General features: G+C 44.2%; 1 protein-coding gene and 1 long non-coding RNA gene across 4 annotated transcripts in view; one reads left to right on the forward strand and one right to left on the reverse strand.

Annotated features, from left to right (window-relative positions):
• Positions 1-19,439, forward strand: part of SNX10 (sorting nexin 10) — a 179,723-nt gene extending 160,284 nt beyond the window's left edge. For all 3 annotated transcript variants that reach the window (XM_030202272.1, XM_030202282.1, XM_030202292.1), the window contains exons 6-7: positions 14,582-14,779; positions 15,468-19,439. In XM_030202272.1, the coding sequence (XP_030058132.1) occupies positions 14,582-14,779; positions 15,468-15,537 (268 nt within the window). In that variant the 3' untranslated portion in view covers positions 15,538-19,439. The remainder of the gene's footprint in view (positions 1-14,581; positions 14,780-15,467) is intronic.
• A 98-nt stretch (positions 19,440-19,537) lies between these two features.
• LOC115460125 lies at positions 19,538-24,678 on the reverse strand. Its single transcript, XR_003940382.1, has 2 exons — positions 24,556-24,678; positions 19,538-20,323 (listed from the first exon to the last, which is right to left on the reverse strand). It is a non-coding gene; the product is annotated as an uncharacterized LOC115460125 (long non-coding RNA).
• Between the last annotated feature and the right edge of the window lie 283 nt (positions 24,679-24,961).

Raw genomic sequence — 24,961 nt, forward strand, 5'->3', positions numbered from 1 at the left:
GTTCAAAAGGAAGCAAGGGAGAGATAATCCTTAATCACTGTTGTACATAGCAAATGCTGTAATCAGCATTTTAAGGTCTTGTAACTCTGTCCTATTGATGGGGACTTCTTACTATGTAACCTGCCTTGGATCCACTGTGAAAAAAGCGAAATGGAAGACGTAGAATCATAGAATAGAGTCAGACATGAATAGTTGGAATGGGGCATACCTGACAAATGGGGTGTTGGGGTAATATATTAAACTATAGAGTCTGCTAAGGAACAGATTTATGTTTAGTTACAGGTAGAAATAAAAAATGTTTGTATGAATACCTGTATTTTTTTTAATTTGAATTTTTATTATTATATTTTAAACATTACATAAATCACAGACGAAACAATCATAACCAAAGAACAGCTACGAAAACAGCTATGAAAACATATATGAAACCCTCCCCCCATCCAGTTGTGAAGCCCTCGCAGAAAAACCCGAAATCGAACCAAATCATCTCTCTAATACAGGTACATTTTCCTGGGTTCAACACACAATATGTTCACAGTAAACATAAATACAACATTATAGTAAGTTCTACTCCATCAAGAGACCCCCATTCCATTAATTATAAAAACTAAACCCAGAAAAAAGCTACTTCCGGGACATTTGAAGAACTTGTACTTCTAGCTAGTGGGACTTTTTCATACCAAAGGAGGAAAGGTTTCCAAGTCATCTCAAAAGGGGCAGTATGTCCCCTTCTCTGCATCGTCAAATTGCTAAGATAATATGTATGCCACAGATAGCAGCAGGATGTTCTACAGCTTGGCAACATATCTCTGCAGCATTGCTACGCAAGGAAAGAGGACCTAGGCAACATCCTCAGAAAACTGATTCTGGGTGACCTTCTCATGCAAGGAGTCGTTCAAATCCTTTTCCCAGTGAGCTATATGAGTTGGAGTAGGTAGATCTGATTCAAGTAACAAAGCATACAATTGAGATATTAACGCTGGGAGACCCCATGCTCCAGAAGAAGTTCAAAAGGAAGCAAGGGAGAGACAATCCTTAATCATTGTTGTACATAGCAAATGCTATAATTGTAAATAAAAGTAAAATTCAGTAACGGGAATATTATATTGTTTCCCTAACTGTTGAAAGGAGAGAAATAACTTCCTCTAAAAATAAATGTCCTACCATGAGGATGCCTCTGTTCCTATGACTCTTGAAGTTTAAGGTCCCAAGAGGGAACATAAAGATACAAGGAAACTAGGGTGGGGGTGCATTTTAGAGAGGAGTCTCCCCCTCATCAATCTCCTAAAGCTAATATGCCAAACTTTCAGTAAAAGCTGTAAAGAAGGAGGCTGTGCTTGAAAACAAATTCTGTGGTTCTCTGGTCTCCAAACAAGATTAGACCAATGGGTGACTCCCAACATATATCGCTCTATACAAACCCATGCTAGCGGACAGCGATTATACTAATCAAAAACCCCACACAACTGAGCAGCATAAAAGTACTTTTCAAAAAAGGAAACCCCCCAAACCTCCAGCAGTTACTTTACCATATATAATACGCCTCACCACCTGCGGGGGTTGCCTCTTCCAAATATATGAAAACAATCTCTATTGGAGCAACTTCAGCTGGGTATCTGGTTTAGGTGGGTAGTGTTTGAAAAGATACAGCAGCTTAGGTAAAATAACTTGAATACCTGCACTTAACCAGAAGTGTTATGCAAGTATAAGCAAGATTCTACTGTCTATTAAAATGGTCTAATAGCCTGGGGCATAAGCTCCTTGGTAGAGAGGAGAGAACTGAACTGGCCTGTTGGACTGGGCCATGACACCCATCTCTGCTGTATGCAGGGGATAGTCTCCACCTGATGCGGTCTGAATCTACCTTTGTAGTTAAATTTTATGAGGATATTGAGTTGCCATCTGCCTTAAACCCTCCCCCTCCAAAACTTTGTATTGATATTTGAATGTATCTTGAGAAAATGTAGTACTCTAAATGCCACTTCACCATATAGTGGCCTGATTTAGGAGAATAGATTTGGTGCCAAGCATGATTATAATAACTCTGAGAATCATTAAATGAGCAGTTATAGTATTTTGTGGCTAGGATGGAAGACTTCATCAAAAGGAGAATGATATTTGCTCTTGGTATATTCCATTATTTATCATCCCAGTCCTCTAGATACACCCAGTCAGTCTGGGATATCCACAATGAATTTGCATGCATGAGAGCAATGCATGCATGGCCTTGATTTATTGCAAATTATGTTCATAAGAAATTATAACATTTCTTTACAGTATAATAAAGCAGCAAATAAGAAATAACAGTAGATAAGTTATAAATACGTAGTACAAATTAAGGTAGGAAGGAGGCATATCACAACAATGAAATACCGTATGACTATACACTTAACAGCAAACAAAGACTGGGTAAAAAAGGAAGAAAAATAAAATATATGAATTCTAAAATTTAAGAAATACCATTATCAACATAAAAAAGAATACTCATCTAAAAAGATTCTAAAGTCTCCCCCCCCCCCCCCCCCCCCCCCCCCTCCAAAGCAATTGTCATAAGCTGTCTTGAATCTGAAAATCCTTGGTGATGGCACAACCAATAAGTTGGCCTGTGATGTTGGTGATCATGATGAAATATATAGTAAAGAACTCAGAGTGATATACCAGTGAACAGTTTAAAAAAGAAAAAAAAAAAACACCTTGATGTGCCATCTTGGATTACCGGCAGGCCTCGTCACCCTATCATAACCCTCATTCTGTGGCTTTCCCATCAGCCTCATTGATTCCTTTAATTACTTGGGCATTACCGTTCACTATCAGCTTACACTCACACCACAGGTGTCTTTTATTGGTAAGGTCAGTTTCTTTGCAGTCCAGCAGTTTCTTTTAGTTCAGTGTTATTTGCATGGTGCTGCCCAATTCACACTACTTCAACTTCTTGCTTGGAGTATTGCAACATTTATTTATTATGGTTTATTTACCACCTTTTTGAAGAAATTTACCCAAGGCGGTGTACAGCAAAAATAAGCTGAACATAGGCAACAGACAATTACATCAGTAAAAATATGCAAATAACAATGCATAGTATGCTACTTACACTGTCAACACAATATGTAATAAAACATTTTAATAAACAGCATAGGGTGTAAGCAAAGATGGAACATATAAGATACAGAAGTGGGATTTAGAAAATAAGGGGACTCACTTAATGCTGCACGTGAAATCAGAGAAGGTAAAATTATGTATCATACCTGATAATTTTCTTTCCATTAATCATAGCTGATCAATCCATAGACTGGTAGGTTGTGTCCATCTACCAGCAGGTGGAGATAGAGAGCAATCCTTTTGCCTCCCTATATGTGGTCATGTGCTGCCGGAAACTCCTCAGTATGTCGATATCAAAGCTCCATCCGCAGGACTCAGCACTTAGAGAATTACACCCACAAAGGGACACTCTGCCCAGCTCACCACCGCCGAAACGGGGGAGGGGAATTAACCCAGCTCATCCCCACACAAGTGGGGGAGGGGAATCCGTCCAGCTCATCCCCGCGGAGCGGGGGAGGGACACCACCCCGCCGATGCGGGGGGATCTGGCTTATCCTGCAACCGTGGGAGGAGCTGACTGACCCTAACACCGCCGAAGCGGGAGGGGTACAAAGCTGCTCTACAGCCGCACGAAGCGGGAGGGACGCCGGCAGAATTTAGGTCTCAATCCAGCCCCGTAAAACGGAGAGGAGAGGAATGCAGCAGCTCACTGTAACACAAAATCGTCTCAACTCCTGAAGAATCCAACTGAAAAAAAACTTGAACACGAAGTCCTCCTGAACAGGAACTGAAGACTAAACTTGAACCTGAAATGCAACCAGAATAAAAACAGTACAGATATCTGGGACGGGCTATGGATTGATCAGCTATGATTAATGGAAAGAAAATTATCAGGTATGATACATAATTTTACCTTCCATATCATCATGCTGATCAATCCATAGACTGGTGGGATGTACTGAAGCAGTACTCACCCAGGGCGGGACATAGAAATCCCTGACCGCAACATTGAAGCTCCAACCGGGCCTCCGCCCGAGCAGCCACAGTCAAGCGGTAATGCCTGGAGAAGGTATGAGCCGATGCCCAAGTTGCCGCCTCGCAAATCTCTACCAAGGAGACGGACCCGGCCTCTGTCATCGAGGCCGCCTGAGCTCTAGTGGAGTGAGCCTTCAGCCGGATAGGCGGCACCTTCCCCGCGGCCACATAAGCCGCTGCAATGGCTTCCTTGACCCATCTTGCCACTGTAGGCTTAGCAGCCTTTAGACCCTTACGAGGACCTGCAAACAGGACAAACAGATGATCCGACTTCCGGAAATCATTGGTCACTTCCAAGTATCTGATGATGACTCGTCTCACATCTAGATATTTGAGAGCAGAGTACTCCTCTGGGTAGTCCTCCCTACGAAAGGATGGGAGACAGAGCTGCTGATTCACATGGAAGCGAGAAACAATCTTGGGCAGGAAGGAAGGCACTGTGCGAATAGACACTCCTGCCTCAGTGAACTGCAGAAAGGGCTCTCGACATGATAGCGCCTGGAGCTCGGAAACTCTTCTGGCTGAAGTGATAGCCACCAAAAAAACTGCTTTCAACGTCCGGTCTTTCATAGATGCCCTCGACAAGGGTTCAAAAGACGGCTTCTGCAAGGCTCTTAGCACCAGATTGAGATTCCACGCAGGTACCACTGAGTGCAGAGGAGGGCGCAGGTGATTAACTCCCTTGAGAAAGCGCACCACATCTGGCTGCGAAGCCAGGGAAGCACCTTTCAGGCGGCCCCTGAAGCAAGCCAGAGCCGCTACCTGGACTTTAAGGGAACTGAGCGACAGGCCTTTCTCCAGACCTTCTTGCAGGAACGCCAACACTGAAGAAATTGGAGCAGTGAAGGGAGAAAGTGAGCCTGCCTCACACCACGATGCAAAGGTACGCCAAACCCTGGCGTAAGCAGTAGAAGTAGAGCGCTTCCTCGCTCTCAGCATAGTGGCGATGACCTTGTCTGAGAAGCCCTTCTTCCTCAGACGCTGCCGCTCAATAGCCAGGCCGTAAGACCAAAGGGGGAGGGATCCTCCATCACCATGGGACCCTGATGCAACAGGCCCTGCTCCGCTGGCAGCCGCAGAGGGCCGTCCACTGAGAGCCTGATCAAGTCCACATACCAGGGACGTCTAGGCCAGTCCGGACCCACCAGGATTACCCGGCCCGGATGCTTTGCCACCCGGTCTAGCACCCTGCCCAACATGGGCCAGGGCGGGAACACATAGAGAAGCTCCTGTGTCGGCCACTGTTGGAGGAGAGCATCTACTCCCAGAGATCGAGGGTCCCGTCCTCTGCTGAAAAAGAGCGGCCCTTGGCAATTGGCCGATAACACCATCAGATCTAGGCTCAGCTGGCCCCAGCGCTTTGTGATGTCCAAGAACGCCTGAGCCGATAACTGCCACTCTCCAGGATCCAAGGTATGGCGACTGAGAAAGTCCGCCTTGACATTCATGACTCCGGCAATGTGGGCCGTCGACAGCTGTTCCAGGTTCGCTTCCGCCCACTGGCATAGTTTCATGGCCTCCTTGGCTAGAGGGGCACTCTTGGTACCTCCGTGGCATTGTCCGACAGGACCCGTACTGGCTTCAACGCCAGTACCGGGAGAAACTCCAAAAGCGCCAACCGAATGGCTCTGAGTTCCAGGAGGTTGATAGACCACTTTGCCTCTGCAGGAGACCAGAGCCCCTGCGCTGTCCTTCCCAAGCAGTGGGCTCCCCAGCCCGTCAAAGAGGCGTCCGTCGTGACGACAACCCACTCCGGGGTCAAAAAGAGGCATCCCTGCGGACAACTTATCTGTCCTCAGCCACCAGCTGAGCGCCTTGCGCACCGCTAGGTCCAGGGGAAGGCGCACAGCGTAATCCTCCGACACAGGAGTCCAGCGCTGCAGCAGAGAGAGTTGTAGTGGTCTCATATGAGCCCTGACCCAGGGCACTACTTCCATCGTGGCCGTCATAGAGCCCAACAGCTGCCCATAGTCCCGAGCCCGAAGAGAAGAGGCTGCTAGGAGCTTGTCCACCTGAGCCTGAAGCGTGACAATCCGATTGTCTGGCAGGAACACTCTGCCCACTTGGGGGTCGAATTGAACTCCCAGATACTCCAGGGACTGAGTCGGGCGCAGCTGGCTTTTCTCCCAGTTGATGATCCACCTCAGGGAGCTCAAAAGAGCAATCATCCGGTCTGAAGCTCTGCTGCACTCTCATAAGAGGGGGCTCGGATCAACCAGTCGTCCAGATAAGGATGGACTTGTACTCCTTTCTTGCGTAGGAAGGCCGCAGTGACCACCATAACTTGGAGAAGGTCCGCGGAGCAGTAGCCAACCCGAAAGGGAGGGCTCTGAACTGGGAGTGTCCTCAGAACTGCAAAACGCGGAAAGCGTTGATGAGGAGGCCAGATGGGAATATGCAAGTAAGCTTCCTTGATGTCCAAGGATGCCAGAAACTCCCCTGCCTGCACTGCCGCTATAACAGAGCGGAGAGTCTCCATTTGGAAGTGCCGAACTTCCAAATCCCGATTGACCCCTTGAGGTCGAGGATAGGCCGGACAAAACCTCCTTTCTTAGGTACCACAAAGTAAATGGAGTAACGTCCCTTGCCAGGGTGATCTTCTGGCACCGGAACGACCGCACCCAGGCGGATCAGATTGTCCAAAGTCTGCTGCACTGCCACAGCTTGACCGGAGACTTGCAGGGGGAGTGCACAAACCCGATTCTTAAGGGTCGGCAGAACTCTAGCTTGTAGCCTTCTCTGATGACTTCCAGCACTCAAGCGTCTGAAGTTACCCTGGTCCACTCGCCCAGAAACGAGGATAGGCGTCCTCCAATCTGCTCTGGGCCATGGACCAGCGCCCCGTCATTGGGTACGAGACCCTGGGGGAGGACCGGAGGAGGCACCTCCAGGACGGCGGTCTCTGCAAAAGGAATGCTGCTTGGGGGAGGAATTCCTTTTGATGGAAGAGGGGCAGAGGAGCTCGACTTGCCCGGGCAATACCGACGGGCTTCGTGAAACTGTCCTTTGGAGGAACCGGGGCGGGCACCATTGGCCCGATCCCTGACCTCCGGTAACCTCTTGCCCTTAGACGTGCCGAGATCGGTCACAATCTTGTCCAGCTCGACCCCAAAGAGCAGCTTGCCTTTAAAAGCCAACTTAGCCAGGCGAGACTTAGAGGCGTGGTCAACAGACCAATGCTTCAGCCAAAGCCACCGCCGTGCAGAGACTGTCTGAGCCATACCTTTAGCCGAGGCTCTCAAGACATCATACAGCCAGCCTGCCAAGTAGGCCAAGCCCGATTCCAGGGCTGGCCAATCAGCCCTCAAGGAAGGATCCGAGGGGGAAGCCCGCTGCGCAAGCGTCAGGCACGCCCTGGCCACATAGGAGCCACAAAATGAGGCCTGTAAACTTAAAGCAGCCGCCTCGAAGGACGACTTTAAAGCCGCCTCCAAACTCCTGTCTTGGGCGTCCTTTAGGGCCGTGCCACCTTTCATCGGCAACGCCGTTTTCTTAGTCACCGCAGTGATTAAAGAATCCACGGTAGGCCCAAGGAAGGCCTCCCGTTCACCTTCAGGCAGAGAATAGAGGCGGGACATAGCCCTAGCCACTTTAAGGCTCGCTTCTGGGAAATCCCATTGAGCCGAAATCAAGGTGTGCATTCATGCACATGGAAGGTTCTAGGCGGGCGCTTAGTCCCCCGCATAATGGCAGAGCCAACAGAGGCTGAGGGAGAGATGTCCTCCGGAGAGGAACTCTTCAAAATGCTCATGGCCTGCACTAACAGGTTGGGCAAATCCTCTGAGCGAAAGATCCGTGCTGCAGAGGGTTCATCCGCTCCATCCGAGCGGGAATCCGTCTCCTCCAAGGAATCCCCAAAGGACTGTTGGGAGAACTCAGATACGCTGCCCTCATCTACATCAGAGGAGACCGAGTCCTCTAGCGCCTGGAAGTCCACCCGAGGGCATTTGCTTCCGGAGGCCTCAGCCCCTTGATCAGAGGGGGGAGCCGGGGCAGCGTTTATCATAAGAAAAGCCTGATGCAGCAGCAAAAAGAACTCAGGGGAGAAACCCCCTAGACTGTGCACTTCTGCCGTCTGGGCCACGGCCCTAGACGCACCCTCAACCGGCGCTCGCAAGAGCGGGGGAGAAACATGCTGCGCATCCAAAATGGCGTCCGGCGCGAAACTCCGAGAAGGAGCCGCGTGGGAAGAACGGCGCTTAACTTTCGCCGCTTTCTTGCCGTCGCCCAAATCAAGGGCGACCATAGCATTAACGTCTCCCAGTTCGAGGGGGGCCCAAGAAGAAGCCGTCCGAGCAAAGTGGCCGGCCCACATGGAGTGGGCGAGCAGCGGGGGATGGGCGCTTATGGCTGGAAAAACCGCCGCACCGGAGGAAGAACCGGGACACTGACCGGATTCCAAACTGATGCCCAACAAAGGCGATTCAGGCTTTGAAAACCCCCGCATCCCCGCTAGACGCACACACGCGGTCAGGGGAGCGAATCTTTGCGCCCTCGTCCTCCGACGCCATAAGCTACGTGGAGACCGAACGGGGAACCCCCTGCCCGCTATAAAAAGGTAAAATTACCTGCTTCTCGCTCCGAGCTGTAACGAACTGGTGTCCCAGTGAGCAGCTGCAATAAACGCTGATATAAACGTAGATATAAACGTTGAAATAAACGCCCTTAAAGGACGTCCAAATTTTTTTTTTTTTAAACGGAGCCAGCGGGAGGGGGGAGAAAAGGAGGGACCTGGCACCACCAGGTTTGCACTTGCTCAAGAAGAGCCCTCAACCCCAGGTACTCAACAAAACCTAAAGATTAGGCTTGGAGACCTAGCCAGAGCTGCTGCTGTGTGTGACCACCACCTGCTGAGATAGAGAACATACTGAGGAGTTTCCAGCAGCACATGACCACATATAGGGAGGCAAAAGGAGTGCTCTCTATCTCCACCTGCTGGTAGATGGACACAACCCACCAGTCTATGGATTGATCAGCATGATGATATGGAAGTGCTTAAATATGATCATAGTTTATGCGAGTGTTACAGCAGAACCTTTCTGTCAAAACCCATGTTGCTCTTTTACTGTTTCAGTGCCACTGGCTCACAATCTTTTATAGAGTTCTATTTAAAATAGCATCTCTAGTTCACAAAGTTTTTCACTCTGTTATCCCTTGTTACCTGTCCTCTATGTTCATCCCCACCCACTTTGGGTTCAGGCCCACTCAGAGTGGTATGGGGGAGCAAGCTGGGCTCCACGGCCCTCTATTTTCCTCCCCCTTCTTCCTTTAACAAGCCTGTCTCTCAAAGAAGTGTCAGCAGCAGTGACTTTTGCATGTTGCCTGCAGCTGACCCAGAAATCTCTCTTCTGCCGCATCCCGGCCCTCTCTGATACAACTTCCTGCTTTTGCCTGGGAGGAACACGGCAGCGCATGAGTGGCTGCTGCCACTTGCGGCAACCCTTTGAGAGAGACACTTGTAAAGGCAGATGGGGTGGGGGGGGGGGGAAGATTTGGACTGAGAATCTAATGACAGGAGGGAGGGAAGATAAAGGGAGAATTGTTGGACATGGGGGAAAGGAGGGGAGGAAAGAAATGCTGTGTGGTGGTGGAGGGAGACATGTTGGATAGGGGAGGGTGGTGGGGAGAAATGCTATATAACGGGAGAGGGGCGAGAGAGGGAGAATTGTTGAACATGGGGGTGAAGCAGAGGGAAGGAAGGCAGGGGGGAAGAAAGAGATTAGACCCAGGAAACACAGAAGGGAGAGAAGAAGAGAGAGGAGGGAAGAGATGTTGGACATGGAGGTGAAAGAGAGGGAGGGAGAGATGCATAGGAGGGGGAACGGGAAGGGAAAAAGAGGGAATTGTTGGATTCAGGGGTAGAAGGGAGTGAAGGAGAGATGTTGGACAATGGGCAAGAGGGGAGAGAGAGGGAGATGTTGGACCAGGGGGCAGGAGGGAAGAGAGAAGGGATGGGAAGATGCTGGAGGGAGGGGTGTGGAAGGGACAGGAAAATGTGAGGTTACGAGGGTGGGGGGGGGGAAAAAGAGGGAGCAGGTGCTAGGGTAGAAGGAGGAAGATCCTGAGAATGGTGGAACTATGTGGGAGATGTGAAGGGAGAAGGGAAGGTGGCAAGGAAATGAATGAGAAGAGGATAGTAATTACAGGGGGTGGAAATAGGGTAATGGGGAGTAGATTAAAGATAAAAGGGAATGGGAAGGAGCGAGATGGAGAATAGGAAAGCTAGTGGGTGAGAGAAGGAAAAGGAATTTGGTATGTAGCTGAGAAGTGAAAAGGGTGAGAAAGAGGGTGAAACTTGAGTGAACAGAGGCAGTAAAGAAAAAAAAGAGAAGAACTAAAAAGGAAAGATCAGTATGTCAGAGGCAAGTGTAGTGAGTGCAGGTGAGAGGAGTGGCCTAGTGGTTAGGGTGGTGGACTCTGGTCCTGGGGAACTGAGTTCAATTCCCACCTCAGGCACAGGCAGCTCCTTGTGACTCTGGGCAAGTCACTTAACCCTCCATTGCCCCAGGTACAAATAAGTACCTGTATATGTAAGCCGCATTGAGCCTGCCATGAGTGGGAAAGCATGGGGTACAAATGTAACAAACAAAAAATAAAAAAACACAAATGGACAGCAGCCACTTGGAGAACAATTAGCAGAAGACTGACGAGCAGAAGAGAGAAACTGGCATCAACACGATGTAAAATGAAAATGTCCAGTCAGCAAAGGTAGAAAAAAGCATTTTATTTTGAATGTATTAAAAATGGAATGTGGTTTATGGTTTATTCTCCTTGATATACCGCTCTTCCTTAAACTAATAGCAAAGCGGTTCATGATCTAAAATCAAAACAGGTAAAATCGTATCTAAGGAATGCCATTTAATAACAGAAAAATACAAATAAAATATAGTTATTAGAACATAAAATATGATACCAGTAATGACATCAAGTAACATGGCTAATACACTAGACATAAACTCGCAAAGTGATTCCGGGGAGGGATAGACCCATAAAAGTGTAAGGTGTAGGCTTTCCTAAATAGTTAGTTTTGAGAGATGTGCATAGCAGAACCAGAAGTATCTTTTAATTATACATGGAGTTTGAAACATCATTTCTAGAAGCTTCCATTGGCTGGGACAGTGGTTCCCAAACCTGGTCCTGGAGGCTCCCCAGCCATTCAAGTTTTCAGGATATCCACAATGAATCTTCAGAGATTTGCATGCAGTAGAGGCAGTGCACGCAAATCTCTCATGAATATTCATTGTGGATATCCTGAAAACCTGACTGGTTTGGGAACAACTGGGATGGATGCAGTACTCTTTGCCCTTGTGGGAGGGAGTAGCCTGCTTTGCTAGTTGGTGCCCCGTTGGCTGGCCACCAGCCCTCAGTAATATGATCATTAGGGGAGAGGAGTTTTGGCAGGAAGTCTGAGCTGCACATGTAGGTGCTGAAATGAATGAGCAGGGAGAGGAAAGGACAGTGTGAGAAGATGAAGAGTAGAGAATGGCACAGGATAAAATGTGTCCCCATCCCACCCCCATGGGTTCTGTCTCCATCCTCATCCCATCCCTGCAGTCCCCGCACCGTCGGCTCAGTTCTCATCTGCAGAAGTCTCGAACACTTACGATTTTATATTTAAATCTTGCTGTGCAACTGTTGTGTATAAATTACAAATAGAAAACAATAATAGCAATGAGCAGCTATAATAAACCCTCCCACCACTACTACCCCAAGCAATCTTAATCCACCCTGTTAAAATGTCCAGGGGTACAAAATACAACCCATTCTGTATGCCCTAGAGGGGGAAAATGTGCCCTATGATGTACTGTTATGATTTTTGTTTTAAATCTGTGGATGAATAAGAAGTCATCAGCAATCTCAGGATTCAGTCTAGCTCTCCTGTCTTCCACAGTCCCTCCTGCAATAGAAGATGTCTTCTTAGAAGATGTGCTGGTAGCAGGATGTACAGGATCCCCCATGCAGATTTTGCTAGCTGTGGCCAGCTTGTTTTTCCCAAAAATAAAAATATTGTCATCTGAATCAATCAAACATAAATAACAGTCCAGTTCATTAACAGGTTTCAAAGTAGAAAGTGACACAGGGACAAAGTTTGCCCCTGTCCTCACGGACCCTGCCCCCATCCCCGCAGGATTTGTCCCCACCAGCTCTGTCCCCATCCCTGCAGTTACTGCAGGCTCCTGTCCCTGTGTCATTCTCTAATGCTGAGTTACTGGATTTAGGTTTAGGAGAGAGGATTGGGGAAGTGGAGAAACATTCCTATTGAGTGCTTTTCTAGCCTTTGCATGTCACTTGACCTGAAGATGCACTATTCCAGGTCCTAAACACACCTCTGATACTCCCAGATATACCCATAGCAAAAGCTGAAATGAATCAAACTGATTGAGGAACTGAGTTTGATTTCCACTTCAGGCACAGGCAGCTCCTTGTGACCCTGGGCAAGTCACTTAACCCTCCATTGCCCCAGGTACAAATAAGTACCTGTATACAATATGTAAGCAGCATTGAGCCTGCCATGAGTGGGAAAGCGCGAGGTACAAATGTAACAAAAAAAAAAAAAAATATTCTGAGTCTGGGTGTGTTCATTATCAGAACAGTGACAGATGTTTGTTTATTTATGTGGAGGAGTAGCCTAGTGGTTAATGCAGTGGACTTTGATCTTGGGAAACCAAGTTCAATTCCCACTGCAGCTCCTTGTGACTCTGGGCAAGTCACTTAACCCTCCATTGCCCCTGGTACAAAATAAGTACCTGAATATATGTAAACCGCTTTGAATGTAGTTGCAAAAAAAAAACAAACAAACCTGAGAAAGGTGGTATATCAAGTCCCCTTTCCCTTTTTGAAGGCATTCACTCAAGGTGCTGTAAAGTAGCTCATTTCCCATGATAAAATGGGGGGGGGGGGGGGAACCCCAGTGGAATACTGTGCCATTAAAAATAGAAATGTAACTTTCATTGCTTTTAACCATTCCATATTGAATATCAGTGGTGCCACTCAGGAAACCATATGAGAAGTGGGTTCAGTTTAAGTCTGACTTGAAGGTGCTGATATCTCATGTGGTAGATAAACAGTCCGTTTGATTTGGATAGATGTGCTGAGCAGAAAATCCTTCTATGTTGTATTTTTGAATTTTATTTCAACTTGTGTGTATTATGTAGTTTAAATTAACCATATTCTTATAAGCTATAGGGCCAAAGGCCTTAAGAGTTGCCTTTCTGTAATGTGAAATTAATGCATAAGACTGTGTTGTTTAATTCATCTTACTTACTCCTGGGCCCCGGCGACCCAGCCATGGATATCCTTTTTATTGTTGAATGGTGCACAGCTCCTCCATGGTGTGGGAAAGATAAAATTAGTGTGTATTGTGAGAGGCCTGGGACCAGCAGCATTCAAACTACTATGTACCAAATTTTTAAAAATTCATTCACTTGTTTTGTTTTAGTTTTTTAAAAACTTGCAAAGCAACATCTATAAAGGTTTTCCTGCCTGGCTTCTTTTGTAAATATACAGACAGACAACGCGGTATATTTCTTCGCTTCACACGTCTCTAATATAAAGCCATGTAGCTTTTACAAGTTCATTTACAAAAAGGGAAAGGCTTGATTGATCATAAAACCTGCTGCAATTGGTTTGACACGGATGCCAAACCTACTCCCAAAATGTTGCCATAACAGAACGAGGCCGCTTGTCCTTCGATCAGCCCCAACTGCTGCTTTTCTGCCGCCTGACAAAAAAAGGTTATTGCTTTTTCTTGTGCTCCCCCTTGCCTTGGTGCTGGAGTAGTGTTAGAAGGGGTTGTTTTCTTGCAGGGATTGTTTCAAAGCATTCAGTATATGTAGCCTGCGATTCTGTCCAAAAATAGAGGATCTGGTGTTCCTTGCCAGTGAAGGTAGGCTAGCTGGGCAGAAAAATCAGGCCTTACCTACTTTTAGGGCAGAGAGTTAGGACTCCCACATAATATAGGGAGGAATGACATTTCTCTGAGGCTCTCTGCTCTTCCCCCCCCCCCCCCCCAAGAATAATGGGGGGGGGAGGAATTATCTACATGGGCTCCTGTTAAGTGTTATTTTACTATTAACCCCAGTTATTAGTAACTAGGCCTCATTTTATAAAATGTGACCTGTACTACAATAGCAGGAGTTAGTGGTAAAATTGCACATCTTAATGGTAGCCCATGTTGATAACTACACCCCTAAATCTGAAAGTAAAGCTCATTTTTGGAGATAAGGAGTGAGGCAAGAGTTTGTGCTTTTCATCCACCTGCTGATAGGGCACCTTTTGCAAAGCTGTATTACCAATTAGTGGCGTGCTGAATGTGAAGAAGCCAGTAGAAAAGATATCACCATTGACTTTATATTTCAACCTGAACCAGATTTGGAACAAAAATACATGTCAGGAGTACTTCTGTGAAAGTGACAGCAGGGTTGTACAAATGTTAAATATTCTATGTAGAGGCTGAACTCTTGCACTAGAACTTTTGGTATTTAGATTTTGCTTTACCCCTTCCCAGGGTCCTGCAGAACACAGTACTGCTGTCTGACAGCAGACTTCACCTCTTCCTACAGAGTCAGCTAAGCCCTGAGGATATTGAGGCCTGTGTATCCGGACAGACAAAATATTCTGTTGCAGAAGCAATCAGTAAATTTGCATCATCAAATCGACGTTTCCCTGAAGAAAAGGAGGAGAAAAAGATCAATTATTGTGAGAGGTACTTTTTCTGTTTGTCTGTGTGTATCTATATCTGTATATATATATATATAAAGCCAAGAGTGATTTCAATTCAAATACGAATAATCCTGGGCTCTACTGTTCTAAATCCTACTGAAATAAAAACTTGATCTCTGATTTCATGTTGCTTCTTTTATTATTTGTTATGTTAAAGCTCAATGCCTATTATTTGTATTCAGCTGAATAATAAAATGTGCTATTTAGTAGAGTTTTTATATATAGAGAGAGATAGATATAGGTATACAGAATTTTTTTTATTTTATATATTTGTTCACACTTTGTTCTGTGTTGTGTGTTAATATAAAATTGCTTTTGTTGATGTAATACTAAGATAATGAAAAAATTAATTGACTGAGATTTTATTGAGCTGTGACAGCTCATCACAGAAGTCTCCACACACCTCCACACTGAATTAATGAATGCAGTAGAAATTCAATTATCTGCATTCTGATTATGTGAATTTCATTTAGTCAGACTTGAATTATTTGCGTTTAAATTATCTAGCTAAAAAAAAAAATCCAACTGCACTCCAAATGGCTAATTAAAAGTCCAAATTTCCTGTGTCTCTTTGTGACTGGAGATAATTAAAGTTCTCCTCTGTTACTCAGGCTTTGAGTGTGTTGTGAAAACCAATTTCCTCACTTCATATATTTTTTTTTCTCATGCAGTTCATCCTCTGGGCTCGGACACAGTAGTGACAGTAGCATACCCCATGCCTGCGCAACGTCTATGAGTTGAGATCCCTTGAAGACATATTTTTATAGTATGACTGTCCCCAGATCATAGGATGACTGTTTTTTTTTTGTCCTTTTCTCCCAGTCCTGTGTTTGTAAACAGTTGGACATTATGGGGCCCTTTTACTAGCTAGGCTGCAGTAAAAAGGACACTGTGCTAGAGGCGGCAGCCATCTTTGATGTGCACCGGGGTCCCTTTTATGGCAGTGGGTGAAAATAAAAATGAAGTGGCCATGTGGTAAGTTGGTACTTGCCACGTGGCCATTTCAGGGGGGGGGGGGGGGGGGGGGGAAGCACTTATGCAGCCCAATAACCACCAGGTTAACCCCCTGCAGAAATATTGTTTTCAATATTTCCGCTAGTGCTGGAAATGGAACTACCACTGCCACCCCTGTTGAGCCGGCAATAGTTCCGGGTTGCCACACAGCAAGCCCTTTAGTAAAAGGGCCCCTTTGTGATTCTTTTGCTTGCTGTATTTTCACACTATCTTACGTTCTTCTGAGGTTTTCCCGTGTATTGTGATTGCTGCAGTGCACAGATCAGAATTTCCTGTCAATGTTGTGTGATACTACTGAGTACCTCAATATGAGGCACTGCATTGACACTTCCAAAGATTGCGAACAGTACAAAGAGATGATTAGTGCACCCAGCTTCACAGGTTGGTGTATAGTCTCTCTTGGCTCCTATGGTAGGTTCTAGATGGTTCGTAAGCTACAGTCTTCTGTTGAAGCTCACCCAGTCATTCATATTTGGCATGAATTGCATTGGACAGGTAAAAGGGGATGACAAGCTGAAGTCTTTCTGAGCCATCAAACTGAATCATAATTCGTTTTCATACATTATGTCTGCAATAGCAACCACATTCTTTTGTTAAACTTTTTATCATTAGTTACCTTCACCATAAGGGCTTAAACTTTATTAAGTGCACACACTCTTAGATGGCAAGTACTGATTATTAAACAATGTCATAATAGAGAACATAATATAATAGAAAGACCTAAATATTGCCCAACTGATGTGCAACAATCAGCCCATAGTGACAGCCAGGGGGGCATGCAGATGGTCCTTATATCTATAAGGAGGGGCTTGGAGCAGGGCAGAGAAGTGGGCCAAGGTGTGGACAACTTTGCTCAGTAGTATGACTATAGCTGGTGCCAAGTGTTTCAGATTAACAACTATACTCATGCAGTGGCATACGTTACTAGTATCTGGGTCCCAATGCATAACCTAGGGGCTGTGGAAAAATGACATGTTAACTGTGTTTGTTACTAACATGTGCAGCCGGTAGGGTGAACCTTTCTTTCTCAGATCTCCATTTTTTACCACATTTCCTCAACACACCTTCCCACCATCCATATCGAACCTATGGGTTTTGCACATATTGTGTGTGTAACCTTTTCTTTTTTTGTTTATAATTCAATTTAATATAGCCCTTTTCTATCAAAGAATATGAGAAGGAAATCTCTGCAGTGCAGCTGAAATTGCCATCACAACATAGCACTTCAGGGTTGTTCGCTTGCTTCACAGTGTTGCCAGTATCTATAGATATAATGTGTAATAGTACTGAGCCTTTTCTGTCTCCTCTGATTTAATTCTGATCTTCAGTCCTTTTGCTGAAGTTTCCTGCTTATAAAAAGTGCTGTGTGGCACATGTGTGGTTTTTTAAATATAAATTTGAGTCTCAGGCTTTTTTTTTATTATTATTAAAACAGAAACTTAACAGTTCTTCTCAAAATAGTAGTAGGGATTCAGTGATGTGTTATAGTGCTAACATTATTTTTCATTTGGTTCTGTTTTAAAGTCCCTTATTCTCTAACATTCTAATAATTCACACATGAAACTTTAAAAACAACCTAATGTTAACTTGCTACTTTAACATTTGGTTTAATGTTTTTTCAGGTTTAATTCTAAGTAACACCCCCTTCCCCCCTATTGTAATATTTTCTCACAGTCAGCCACAAAGGGACCATTTTCAGTTCAAAGTCGAGACTATGTGCTTGGATCTTGGTGAAAATGCTGAGAAGTTATGCATTTCTTCTGCTTATCCATCCTTTCAATGATTTTAGAAAGCTAAGTTCAGGTCCCTGTGTTTCTTACCAAAGGCAGGTGCCCATTTCCTTAAGAAAGCTTCTGAAAGAAATTTATTGCATGTATTTCTACACTTTAAAATAGGGCTGCAGGCCAATTAAAAATTTTAATCGTGCAATCAAAATTTTCATGTGCTTAAAAAAAAAAACAACCCAGGAAGCTGGGAGAACTTCAAATGAGGGGGGGGGGGGGGGGGGTAGAAATTGACAGCTACAGTGTGACTGTGAGTGATTGCATCTGTCTCCCCCCCCAAGGCTGTGTGCTGCATACCTGATCTGTGAGTCCTGATGTGATCTGGACCTTAAGGGAGGGAGCGGAGAAGGGGACAGGGAGCTTACTTAACTAATGGCAGTTTCATTAAAACCTCTAGGACTCAGTTTCTCATTTGGACTGGCTTTAGATCTGTTTGAATAATGAGATAGCAGGCCCACACTTCCCAGCTTCTACAAAAGGACACACCTATCTCCCCCAATCTACATACTTCTTAAGGGTGTATCTGCTGCACCTTCTTATTCCTAGCACCTTTTATTTTATTTCTGAAATGTAAAAAAAAAACAAAAAACGAAACAAACCCTAACTTCTCTTTGTGAAAAGGATAGTCTACTTCTAGACTAGGGGCTCACGTATGAAGCTCTGAGGCAGTATATTTCATGAGTAACATTAGAAAACATTTCTTCATGGAAAGGATGCTGTTAATGTAGTGGCCTCTAGAGGTAAAAACAATGATGAGTCAAAGCATGGAACCAGCATGGGGAGCCCTACTTAAAGACATGAAGGGAAAGACTAAGATCAGCTGCAGTGTAATAAAACAATAGTAGGAAATAAAGTGGGTACACTAGATTTTGAGGTGGGGTGGAAAGGATTTGGATTTAGCTCATACCTGTCTTAGTTCAAGGCATGTTACATTTGGGCCTTAGGCAATTGAGGGGTCTACAGTCCTAGCTTCCCTTATGCTATTGGATTTGGGATTTAGCTCACCCCTTTTACAGAAGGTGAGTTACATTTAGGTACAGTAAGTATTGCCCTGTGCTTGAGGGCTCACAATCTAGGTTTGCACCAGAGGCAATGGAGGATTAAGTGACATGCCCCACTTCAAAAAGCAGTGTCAGTGAGATTTGAACCCAATTTGTAAAATCTTTTAGAGTATTCGTATTAACCAGTCATGCTATGTTTAATATAATATCCACATGTGCCTTCACCAAAGATCAATACATTTTATACTTTCACTTAAGTGATTAGATTCCAGAAACTTGACACACTGGTAGCACCTTTTAATAAAGTAAACATTAGAAAAGAAGGATCTTAATATTTTGTCTGTATTTAAAAGTCAAGTAATTTATTTTTAAAAATTCTAGTGCATCTGCTCAGGAAGTTCTGAACTTTTTTTGCTCATGGACATTAGCTTTGCTAGATGTTGTTTCTCCAGTCCTGTACAGAAAATACATCTGCTAAATTTTTTTTTTCTTTTAAATCTGATGTGTCAGTACAGCTAAAGGTATCAGTACTGTTACATGATCCATACAAGGATGATGTGGTCCTTGATAACATTTATACACCAATTCAGAACAGACCCAGAACATCAGTGAGAAAGTGTTGATCTTTCATGCCTTATGTTTCTAGTTTGTGCACTTTATAAGGTCAGCTGGGTGGCGTATGCATAATGTGAATAAGATTTGAAACTAATTTTTTTCTGCTTATATAAACGTGATCATATTTAAATGTTTCCAAATAATAAAGTCCTATTAAAATGTAACTGTTTGGTATGGTGCCTGTTCTGTGATTTCTGTCCTTTATACAACAATAAAAAGGTTAAAATAGTGTGTGTTTTGTCAAATTCATCATCAACTCTGCATTATTGGTTCTGTTCAGAAGTATAGCTTTAAGAATTACACAGTAACAATCATCTTGACAGCATGGTAGGTTCAGATTTACATCTTTATTAACTTCAACATGCATTTTTTATCTACACCAAAATGTGGTCAAAATTAAAATATTACTTCAGTTATGGTTTTCAAAATAAGGTTCATAAGGTAGAGTACATTTTAACACACACATATATATATATATATATATATATATATATATATAAAGTGGATGATGTACTATATAACTAATTATATCCATATGGAAGTACCAAAATGTTTGCTATTAAAACTAGTGCATTTAACACAACAGCAATATGATAACTACAGGCAAATACACTTTGCAATGATCAATTTAATATAAACTTCCCAGTGCACTTATGCCTAACTTTCTCCCATTTTGAACCAGGGAGGTGGAGAAAGAAAACTTGGCAAATCCTTGCTTTATTATATGATGATGTAATGTGATCTACCCCCCACCCCTTAATCAGCACAACTAAGTAGTATAGATTACAGTCCTTAAGGCTAGTTGCGGTGGAGGTGCATTAGCCAGCTTCTGCTGTCAGAGGCAGGTAGAAATGGCTGAAACTCTCTCCACTTCTCTGAGCACCTCAACAATTCACATTGTGGCCACAAAACTTGGGACAGAAGCTAAGGAATGATAATCAATTATAAATCTGGCTGTAGAGCAAAGTTGGCAGTAAAAAAAAAAAAAAAAAAGCCCCACAAAAATGGAATTGTAACAGGTAATTTCCTGTCTCTCTCTTCTCCGTGGCTGATAGACAAATATGGCTAGATCTTTAGAGGTGGTCTTGTACCTTGAAAAGACAGTCAAGGAACCTGCAGAATATTCAGATAGGGTGAATGTTAAAAAATTACTATACAAATGTACCAGTAAATGTTAAAATAGTTCTTAGTCACTGACCATTAACACATTGCAGCTAAGATGAAATAGTTCATTCTGCCAGAAAGCTTCAGCTGCAAGAATTCACTCTTAAGTTTGTAAAACTTTTATATATTTATATATTATACACACACATCTAACAATTATATATTTTGATACAATATTGCCTCACAGCTCTCTTGTAGGTGTGTACTACTAGGTCACTAAACTATTTTTTTTTCTAGACAGCACATTTTACCCTCACCAAGCATTACACATTTGGCATTTATTTGTATAGCAATATTCTGTACTGCAGCTTATATAAAAATACATCATCCAATGTAATACTGTAAAATCATTTTAACACAAAAATAACACAGTAAATGATGGCAGATTTAAAAACCTGTATGGTCCATCCAGTCTGCCCAACAAGGCGACCAGAGTTGTACAAAACCACAGGTGAAAAATTCATAAAAACAATATTGGTGCCTGTTGCACAATTAGTTAACTGTACTGGGAGTTCACTATAGACTGCAGGGGAATGGAGGAATGGTTTGACAAAAAAAAAACTCCCAACTTTCCAAAAGGAACACAGGCACATCCTGGGAACACCTGTGCACAGCAAGCGTATGCCATGTCAGCATGCATACTTAAACATTAGTGTTGAATCTCAGTTTTTGTAAGAACCTTGTTCCATAGTTAAAATACAATTTACAAGTAGGAAACACTTTATAAGATTACCCCCTTTAAATGCAATACTGTTGTGCAAATTTGGTTTTAAAAAGGCAATTAAACATGCTCAAAGTAAGTCCAATATATAGCTATCAGATACTAGTCAGTCCTTTGCTTACTTGAGCAGTCGTGAGTCCTACTCAGGTGCTGCAGCCAAGACGGTCCTGCAGGTTTCAGTCCTCTGCTCTCATTACCCTACTACTCGCTAGGTTCTCACCCAAAGAAAGACACCTTAGCTGCCTCTGTTCCACCAAAAATATTACGAGAAAAGATACAATTAAACTACCCCTTCTCATCCCATCCCCTACCTTATGGAGGGTTCACTAGAATCTTATTAGGATGCTAATGCGCCCTATTTGCTTACCCTATTTCCTCTGTGTGCATTTCCAATGAATCATTTCCATTTTCTTGCAGTTAGCTATAGTATAGGCCAGTGGTTCTTAAACCTGGTCCTGGTAGCACCCCACTCAGTCAGGTTTTTGGGCTATCCACAATGAATATTCATGAGAGAGATTTGTATACACTACCTCTACTGCATGCAAATCTCTCATGAATATTCATTTTGGATATCCCGAAACCCTGATTGACTGGGGTGCCTGCAGGATCAGGTTTGGGAACTCCTGGTGTAGGCCCTTATCCACACAAGTATACTCCCTGTACTGGCTCTCCCAACAACCTGCTGAAGCCTGTAGTGATGTCTTATTTATATATATCTAGGCTGTATTTTGCTTAAAATCTTTAATTATGATTAATCATGTGATTAAAAAAAAGGAAGTACACGGGGGGGGGGGGGGGGGAGCAGCAGGAGGGAAAAGAGATGCAGTCGCTCACATCCTGTGATTGCATCTATCTCCCCCCACCCTTAATTGTGTGCACCCTGCCTGCATCTCTCCCCTCCTGGCCTCCCCACATGCAGCACACAGTCTCCAAGGGGGTGTGTGTGGGGGTGTGTGTGGGTATAGAGGCAGTCACAGGCCTTAAGTGACTGTATCTCTTTTCCCTCCTCCTCCTGCCACCCCCCCCCCCCCAGGACTGCATGCCTGATCTGATTTATAAATCAAGGATGAAGGCAGGAAGCTGTGTGGAGAGGCCGTAGGGACCTTGACCTTGTGGAGGGGGACCCGGGGAAGAAGATGGACCTCATTTGGGGGGGGGGTGGAGGGACTTACTGGTAGTGTCTGGGCCAGGTAGCATCAGCGTCTGGTGGGCAGGCACAGGGGAAGCCTTGAGGAGCATGTGCTGATATTCAGCATGCTCTCCATTGGCTCCCTGTGCAATGTGCCAATCAGGAGCACCTAACCTGCAATGCTAACATGCTGAGTGGGAAGGAACATAATGTCAGCCACTGGGAAAGTAAGGCACTAGGTAGATTAACGTGAAATTTAATAGTCACAAAAATCACAACGTGCAGCCTTACTATTTATACATACCGAACATTATTTGTATCTAAACCAATCAACTGTACCACCCAGAAGGGAGATTATAAATATATATATAAATATTCCCCCTTTGGGTGGTACAGTTGATTGGCTTGCATATAAATAATGTTCAAGGCTGGAGCCAATTAGCTTCATTTTTATAAGTTTGAACATTTGCTCTCTCTCTCTCTCTCTCAAAAAAAAAAAAAAAGAGCACCTGAAAAGCTCTTCCAATATTGCAAATGATTCACAATGAATTTCTTTAAAAAAAAAAACTTACCTCCCCCCCTTTACTAAGCCATGTGGCAATGCCAACATAGCCCATTCAAAGTGAAACAGGCTGTCAGCATTAGTGGCTAAGTAAACAGGGTCGTTAATATTTGGGATAATTGTGATTCCAGACTAAAAAAATTAACCACATTTGATGTAGTGATCTTGCAGTTTTTACCCTGTCAATATTTTTGCAGGGACACTGATATTTATTTGCACTGTAAAGTTTATCAAATCTTTAAAAATATATTGTCAACCCAAAATGTGGAAATTACACTTTGGGAGGTCTTGACAGCTGATTTGAATTTAGTATGCAACAGCAAGCTGGGGGAGGGACAGGAAAATTTCCATTTTTTGTGTCCCATACCAGCTAAGGGAATATGTTACCACCTTAAATTTAAAAAGACTTTTTACATCTGAAAATATTCCACTAATCTACTTTATATTCCCACCTCCTTGGTCTAGCTAGGCTAGGGGGGTCATGCCATCATTCACTGAAAACAAATCTGTGTGCCCTTGTCTTTAAATTCAATGTGTTTTTACTCTATTTTGTTGGTTGCTGGGGGGGGGGGGGGGGCATTGTTCTTATTAGTGCCTAGTAAGTTTAACAAAAACTCATTCTTGCTAGACTCCCGATTCAAAACTGTATACATCCCCCAGGTTTACAAAAGCATCAACAATTGACCAGTCCCTGGAAGCTGTCCTTTTTACTGTTGCTATTAAGGTGAAAGAAAAAAAAGATAGGAGGTAATTTAATTGCTAAATAGATTTCTTTTGGCAATAGGTGCCCAGTTAGTACCAGGAGGGAGACTGTCCATTCCTAGCTCTAAACATAATCGAAAAGCTGTGTGCCATTTTCAGTCCCTGATTCTACCCATTAAAATCAATAAGCAGGATACGATTGTCAGAAATCCAGGAATGGTCAGAAATCGTGGACAACTTGACAGCTCTGCACATGTTAAAACTGTGGTGCCAGTAAAATCCAGAATATTTATTTAGCCCATTCTCCTACCAGCGCCCAGAACGGATTACAGAATTAGTCATCATAACATAATAAAACAATACAACATAAAACGGTTCCACCCTGTCAATTTGCTTTCAACCACTCCACTTTACTCACTTCAACTCATCAAATTGTTAGCTTAAAACAAGTAAAGTTTTAACAGCCTTATGAAATCTGAAAAGCTCATTAACCTCATAGAGGGAGGAAGTGGAACCTTCCACAATCGGGAATCAAATCTATGTAGATCGGTCCCTAGCCGAGTTTTCAAAGGCAGCAGCTGTCCCATTTCTAATCGGAACCCGCTTGTGGTGTGGGTGTTTTCCCCTAAATGCTGCGGGGCAAGACGGGTATAGCTGACTCCTTAACCCTTGCTACGCCGCACTGCCTGCACCGTGTGACTCTCCCCGAGTGCCATTGTAACTGCCTCGTTTCCTGTCAACTTCACTGTCTGCGCCCCAACCCCAACCTAAGCGCTTGTTCTTATCAGCATTTAAAAATACTTCCTCCACTCCACCCACACCCCCTACATGCAGCAGCTGACGTCCGCCCATTGCTACAGCTCTGTCTCTCCTTGGCAGCGGGAGATTTAAAGGGACCACGAACCCTTAACCTCGCCCGACTTTACGTCGCTGCTGCCGGTGTACATGCCTGTCTTTTCTCTGCCAGTCTCAAACCTTGAAAAACGGCCAGCAGCTTAAAGTTTAAACAAAGACAAAAAAAAAGTGCTCTAGACCTTGGCTACACTTCCCATTTTTTAATTCTTTACCTCCAGACTTGCACTGTATCAGCCTTCCTTCCTACGCTTCACTCACAGTAGTTTCTCTCCAACAGCGACACACCACCTGCAGAGGAGGTGGGCTGGGCGCCGCACCAGCGCGTCTCCTACGCACGCGCCCCGCTTGGAGCTCCGTTGTCAACTGGAAGAACAGGGGTGGCCTCAGCCCAGCAACCTATTAGCAACCAAACCAGTAACCCATGGCAACCGCAGAGAGCCAGAAGCGCGCGTCGCTCAACGTAGGCAGAGCTAAATAGCAAAAAAAAAAAAAAAAAAAACACCCGCTTGAAAGGAAATATAGCCTGCTTACAGTGAAAGGAAAGAATTATTATTGAAAAACATTCTCGAATCTTGACAGTAACCTAGGTCACAAACAAAAGATAAGCGGTTCTAGTAT

This window comes from Microcaecilia unicolor, chromosome 1 (assembly GCF_901765095.1).
Source record: "Microcaecilia unicolor chromosome 1, aMicUni1.1, whole genome shotgun sequence".
Classification (NCBI taxonomy): Eukaryota; Metazoa; Chordata; class Amphibia; order Gymnophiona; family Siphonopidae; genus Microcaecilia; species Microcaecilia unicolor.